At 43.5% G+C, this 7,288-nt stretch overlaps 1 protein-coding gene across 1 annotated transcript in view; it reads right to left on the bottom strand.

The window, feature by feature from the left end:
- Positions 1-446: 446 nt before the first annotated feature.
- The window catches only part of RBM47 (RNA binding motif protein 47), a 108,985-nt gene continuing 102,143 nt past the window's right edge, over positions 447-7,288 (bottom strand). Inside the window, exons 3-5 of the mRNA XM_077814596.1 lie at positions 6,789-6,995; positions 3,410-3,621; positions 447-701 (exon numbers count right to left, since the gene is read on the bottom strand). Of these exons, the coding sequence (XP_077670722.1) occupies positions 447-701; positions 3,410-3,621; positions 6,789-6,995 (674 nt within the window). The remainder of the gene's footprint in view (positions 702-3,409; positions 3,622-6,788; positions 6,996-7,288) is intronic.

Raw genomic sequence — 7,288 nt, 5'->3', positions numbered from 1 at the left:
AGTTGATATATTATTAAAGGCACTACAAAATAGAATTCTCTGGAGTGCAGAAGTTACTAAAAAATAACCTTCATACCACAAATATATTGAAAATATAATTGCTTAAAAAAAACCCACCCAAAAAACCCCCTTTGCAATCCCACTACTGTGTATAAATTTGTATGGGCAATGGGCTTAATGCATATAGGTCACTTAGAAATGTATGAATACAGGTATATTAAATTTTAAAAATATCCTAAAAAATTAGTGAAAATGTCACACATATAAAATATTTCAAACACAATATTTGATAACATTCTTCACTTTCAGTTTTTTTTTTTTTTCAGTTTACTGAGTCCAAACATATTCTTTTGCAGTAGGTTCTTTCTTCATAAATAGTAAAGTGTTCCTTCAGTGTTTGTCCCTCTCCCCTCCCCCCCGACCCCCCCCCCCCCCGTTTGATAGTCTCAGTATGTCTGGTAGACATCATGTATTGGAACCTGGATTGTTGCAGTAGGAAATGCCTGAGGTATATAGCCGGCATATCCTCCATACGCTGCTGCAGCTGCAGCTGCTGCTGCGGCGTTCTTCTGTAGTGTGGCTATAGTTGCTGTTGTTGCAGCAGGAGCTGCAAACGGAACATAACTTGCACCATAAATCCCTGCAGCAGGAATTCTCTGAATATTTGGAGCCATGGTGTACACTGGAGTTATGGGGCGACCCTAGGGACAAAAAATTGGCATTTAACCTTCCAACTCACAGACTTTATTCAGTCACTAGCAATCTAATCTACTAGGCTGAGTATAATTATTCCACACATTAAAGGATTCACTTCAGTTTTTTAAAGTTGAGGAAGGATGGTCTTGTGGTGAAGTCTTAGGACTGAGAGTTAGGAGATTGTAGATTTGATTCTGCTGGCAAGAATGGGCCTGTAAGGGTAGAGACTGCATGTCATGGGTGATGCGGGGAAGGCAGGCCAGTGAAGCCATGTGCATCACCTGCTCTTCCAGGGGACCTGGAACCAACAAGCACAGGCCAGAAAGTAGGCTGGGCCAATTGTGGAGGGAGGGAGCTAGAGCACAAGGGTGATGTCACTTTTGTCTTTGACTCTGTCTGGCTCCTCAGCTACTATTACGTTACACTTTAACTTCTTGTCTCTGCCTGTATTACTGCCCCTTCCCATTTATCCTCTCTTGTCAAACTTTGTGTTGCCCCTCACCTCCTCCGCTCCACCAGTGTTCCCAGCCTTGTCTGCTCATTTTCAGCTGCCCCAACGGTCACTTTCGTGCCTTCTTCCACATGGCCCTTATGCATAGTTCAACCTCCCCATCCATATATACGTCCCTCTTAAAGATGCATTTCTGCCACATGGCCCATAGTGAATCTAGCTGACTTGTTTACAAAAAGACAGAACTCCCTAAACTCTGTCTACATTTCTGTCTTTTCTTGAGCACTTCAGGGCAGGGACTGTCCCTTCTCGAATGTCTGTAAAGTACCTAGTGCATCCTACATGAACAGATATCTCTCAGGTGGTTTTCGCCAGTAGGGCTTCTGTGGAGTTCCAAAGGTAACTTGAAGCTGCTTTCCTCCACTGCCTGCCTTCACCTAAGGGTCCATTCCCCACTCTGGTACCACTGCCCTAGCTGGTGCAGGAGGTGTCAGTTCTCTCAGCACCCATAGGGGCAAATCAAGTTCCTGGGCTCTGTTCCTCATTGTGACACAGGACAAGTCACTGGGCCTCATTTCTGTAAGATGGATGTAATAGTACTTTTCCTAACTCATCGCTTGTTGTGGGGCTAAATTCATTCATGCTTATGAAACGTCTGAGATTCTTGTATAGAAGGTGCTACTGAAGTGCAAAGTATTAGTAATACCTCCCCTTGCCCCGTTCACCTTCTGAAGTCTCACGACTTGTTTCCAAAGAGCTTTGCAAATCAGTGTTATGGCAAGAAGTTTACTTAGATTGTAAGATCTTTGGGGGCAGGGACAGTCTTTTTGTTTTGTATTTGTACAGCGCCTGGCCCAGTGGTGTCCTGGCCTGGGACTGGGGCTGCAGGACAAATAAGTAATAATAAAAAGGAAGGGATTTGTTTTGCAAATGTTACTGTGCCCAAAGAGTCTGTCACAATGTAATTACACAGAGTCACTCTGGAGCTGTAGTAGTCTCAGTGTCTTTTTTTTCCCCCACTATTAACATAATAAATGGAAATGGAACTACAAAAAAAAGTCCCTATGTCATATCAAAATAAACCCTTACAGATCCAGCCAATGCCACAGCTTGATGGTGGCCTTCCCAGGAGAGGGTTTCAGGATGGATTCCCATCCTGGTTTCTTGCTCCCTGACTGGACTGGCACTGCTGCAGAGGCAACACCAACAGCCTTTTAGGGAAGCATTTCAGCACTGTCAATAGAGAATAGCCAGTCGGCTATAGGAATGGTGCTAGCAGGCTTCAAAGGGTGAGCTATATATTTCTTCTTAGTAGTGACTATGATAATGGCATGTGAAGGTTGGTGTGGCTAGAGCAGTAAAAAACAAAACAAAACACCTCAAGCTGAGAAGGGATTTGGGGTTGTGTCTAGTCCCACATGCACAAAAGTGGCAAAACAGGGTTTTTTTTTAAATGTTATGTAAGTCCAGTTTCCACTTGCTGACCTAAAGACTCCCCAGAATAAGTGCTAAAAGTGCCGTAACTGTATTTTATTCTGTTGAACATGAATTCTCTCATCCTATGTCAGACTTAAGAGCTTTTTACTATTTGCAAAGATCTTCTTAATTGTTGCAATTACACATTGCGCTGCTATAGCACCTTCCGTTAGAAGATCCCAAAGTGCTTTAGAAACGTTACTGAATTTATTCTCGCAATACTCTGGGGAGATAGGGAAGGGTAATTACCACCGTTTGACAGACTGGGTAAGTGAAGTACAGACTAGTTCATGTTGCACAGCAACTCTATAGTAAAGCCAAGGCATGACTACCAAAGTAGTAGTGCTTTAACCACTTTCCTTTTTCTCCGTGGCCAATATGCTTCCCTGCCCTGCGCTAGATGGAACGAAAAAATAAATTCAAATGAAATGGAAAAGACCCCAAACTGAAGGGGGAGCCAGTGTTTCAAGTGTCTCAACTCTTCCCCCTCCCAAGCCCAAGGAGACCCTAGCATAGCATCAGGGCACACCGTTCTGGCAGAGGCATGCTGAGGCAGTAGCACAGAACACCCCTTTTGAGATTTAGCTGATCTGGGCGATAGTTCATGTGACTCCTACTTTACCTGTGTGGGGCTAAGCGATTCAGTGCCGTGTGAGACGACTGTCAAGGTAGGGCTGTTCTTTTAGTCTAATAACTCAACAATCTCCCTTTAAACTGTGGCATGGCAAGAGGCCAGGGTTTCAACGTACCAAGGTAAGCTTAGCAAGGACTACGTGCTGAATTTACCTGGAAAGGTGGAGGGGTTGAAACTGCAGGTATAACAGCTCCTGCTGCCGCTGCTGCTGCTGCTGCTGCCGCCGCCGCGCTGGCTGGATCCTGCTGGACAGCAATGGGATTGATCATATGTTCCACTGTGTGGATTTTGCCATCTTCCATCATCTTGGCTGCTGGAGCTGCCTGAAACATGGAGTACTGGGCCCCAATAGCAGGGATTGCCACTAGAACAGACCAAATGCACAAAAACATATTGGAGTTGCATCCACAGTGCTTTCTTTCCAAGGTAAAGGAAACCTCTCTCGCAAGGTAATTTACACCAGTGGTTCTCAAAGCCGGTCCGCCGCTTGTTCAGGGAAAGCCCCTGGCGGGTCGGACCGGCTTGTTTAACTGCTGTGTCCACAGGTTCGGCCGATCACAGCTCCCACTGGCCGCGGTTCGCCGCTCCAGGCCAATGGGGGCTGCGGGAAGCGGCACCTGCGGACGTGGCAGGTAAACAAGCTGGTGCGGCGCGCCAGGGGCTTTCCCTGAACAAGCGGAGGTCCAGTTTTGAGAACCACTGATTTACACCATGCTCATCACTGTGATATACAACATACAAGGTCTTAGGGGTGCTTCTCAATTCATTTGTAAATTACTATAAATATTTCAAGGTGTGCTCATAGACTCAGTACTACAATTTTGTATGTACTGCATAGTTTTCAAACACTTTTATCTCAATGGGCTCTTAAAGCAGGACCCTCCCCCTGCGTGAGGGTCACACTGAAAACTTGCCAGGAAACTGGAAGGCTACATCAAATTTACAGAAATCTGTTCAGATTACAGTTGTCCTCATTTAGTGGCCTAAGGAGATAAGTTGGAGCATGCAGTGCTCCATCTTGATCTTAGTTACTGCCTCTGAGATCAAGGTGGGAGTATTGCATGTTGGGACCTGAAGTTTCCATAGGCAGAATTGCTGTATGAAAAGAAGAGTGTGATCTGTATTGTGTAACTTTGTGGGTAGCAGTTGGCCTATAGGCTTCACTTTGGCCAACTCTGCACTATAGTTACTTACTATAGTATATTTTTCTGGCTTAACTTAGCTGCACAAATTTCATCACATCTTTCTACTTGACTCTGGTCTCAGCTTATTTATTTAATCTAAAAAAAAATCTTACACCTTTCTTCTCATGTCAAAAAGCAGGTAACTTGCAATAAATAGAAGAACAAGGGGAAAGAGCTATGAACAGTGAGAGTTATACATGCAAGGCCTGTGAGTCTGTACCCATTTCTGAATGGAGTTTGGCTGCATTGCTTAGGAAGCAAATTTGTCCTGCTGAAAATCTCCAGCAATCACATGTGTGATTCTGTGTGTTCCTCAAAATTTACAGTCATCTTTTGATTAATTAACCTTTCAACAATAAATTTATAGATAACTGAGTGACTACTTATAATTACAGATGGCTCGAGGAGGTGATGTTTGGATTGGGATCTGAATTAGCTTTAGGCAACAGATCAGGTCTGAAGCCAAATCAAGGTTTGGTTTCAGTGGTGTTGAAATCTTGCAAGAGTTTATTCCAAACTGGCAGAAATCATGAGAGATCAGCTGTTCTGTTTTCCACCATTTTGGTTTAAAAAAACAACAACCCAACTTCACAAGAATACCTCTTTTTATAAGATTTTGACCACACATTAACAGGGATCAGAAATTAGCCCTTTCCATTTAGAACTGGATCTGGAACCAGTACCACAGAGGCAGGTTTGGATCTAGGGATTTGAATCCAAACCTTCCTAAAATCTGGAAATATGTGAACTCAGGAGTCTGCTTTTGGCCTATCTTTGGAGTTCTAATAAATTAGACAGATACCGTCAATAAATATTTACTAGGTAAGAAGATAGTGTGTATATCAAAAATCATTTTTCACGTAATCTTTAGAAATACCTGAAACTCCTAAGATGTATTCACAATTATGAAGGGTGGGGACACTCCCTCTGAGAACTGACATTTTGCCCAGAGAGTCTGAGGATATAGGTTAATTTATCTCAAATCTTTCTTTGAAAACAGACCTCATCTTTGAAAATCATCTACTTTTGTCGTGCAAATACTAAGCTGAATGCCTCTTTTCTCAAACTACATCATCAAACTGTCAAGATGGCATCTTCCTTTAGGAGTGTTCATCTTTTTTTATTTTATTTAAGGTAAGTGCATATCTTAAAAGTGATTTCCACTTATTTGTAATTGATTATTAGAGAATTTTATAATGTTACAACTACAATCAAGTACATTTTTACTGTAACGTCAGTGGTGTTTTATTAGTAGTATGTCTGTTACAGTTCGGATTACACTGTAGGGAAAGTGCATGATTACTTTTTTCAGTGGCTCACCCTGGTCACTTGAATGCAGATTCTACCTCATAATAGTTAGCCCAAACAGAAATCTATTCAACCAGGGTCTTGCGGACTTCCACAACTTCATTCTAGCCACTACCATTTTTTCCTATAAACACCAAGGGCTAGATTCTTAGCTGCACCCAGCTTCCACAGGATGTTGCGAAGGGGGTGGTGGAAAGGAACTAGTTGCTGTTCCCTGATCCTGAGGCTGGTTCTCCACTAGCCCCAGTGTAACTTAGAACAGCCTCTAGGCTGTTCTAAAGTTTGTCGGCTAGTAATAGCACCTAAGGGGCTATCTGCTAGCCAGGAATTGCTGGAGCACTGTGTGATCTGGCCATCCCGTTCCTGCTCTACCATAATCCTAAACTGGAGGCTCCAGGAGAGTGGCATAGAAACCAGAGCTGCCAGCTCCGTGCCAGCTGGGGACTCTCCCACACCAAGGAAATCCTCACATAGGGAGATCTGCCTGCTTCCCAACCCCTTTGTCTTCTAGATGTCTATATTCCTGGGGCCAAGTCACCCCGATGTAGTCACTTAACATCAAAGGAGATAAACAGGGAGCAATGTGACCCCTAGTCTTCATTCTCTAGCAAACAGAGCAGCAGGCTCTGAAACCAGCAGCTGTGTTGCTATACGGTTAGACCCAAAGAGGACACCTAGGTGTGGGACTATCTTGTTCCTTTGGCCTGTGGAGTCCACACAAGTGATCATTGCTAGTAACCCTCAGTGAGTGGTGCCGGAGAATGCATTTGCTGCCTCACATTTGTAGAGAGGATAGTGATTGTCAGATTTTAATAGAACGATTGGCCAAACTCAGCAGGAAGAATACAGACCTACTGGTCCCAGCCACAAAAATATCCTAAGTATCACCAAAGCTGGTTGGGTGGGGTGTTAATTTACCCAAACCAATCTGAATCTAAAAAAGTTCAAGCTCAGTTCAAAGAACGGGCTGAATTTCAAGCCTCTTTATTCTCCCCACCCACCTCCCAACAGGTTTGCCCAACCTAGTAATTATACTAACCTGCACCAGGTTTAATGGCAACTGGATTGACAGCAGACAACTCCAAATTGGGTACAAGCTCATATCCTTTTTCTTGCTGTTTTCCTTTCCCTTCGTGGTATCTGCTATATATGCCACGGCCTGCAGAATATCCCCCCAGATAAGAGCCTCTGGGGCCAGGGGCTCTGTTGCCAGCTGCACCTCGCCCTCTGCCTCTTATGCTGCCTGCTTATAATAACAACATAACAAAATAAGGATGAATAACACAGTAACAGCAATGGGGGAAATATTTAACACCCCCACATACAGGCATTCGGATAGTAATAAGCTAGCTGAAGTTAGAATAGCTGAATTTGAATGACTCTGTTCTTGAAAACAAAGGGAATCTTGCTTGAATCAGGAATGCACAAGCAGACAATGCATTTTCTGGTGTTCATGGTACTTTTCGTTGTACGACTAGCTTATAGTGGTATAGTTCAGACTTCGGTGTTCTCTGGAATTTATTAATAATGTTGAAATAA

The sequence above is a fragment of the Eretmochelys imbricata genome, chromosome 4, assembly GCF_965152235.1.
Source record: "Eretmochelys imbricata isolate rEreImb1 chromosome 4, rEreImb1.hap1, whole genome shotgun sequence".
NCBI lineage: Eukaryota > Metazoa > Chordata > Testudines > Cheloniidae > Eretmochelys > Eretmochelys imbricata.
Note: the sequence above shows the minus strand (reverse complement) of the source record. Positions and strands in the feature narration are given on the sequence as shown.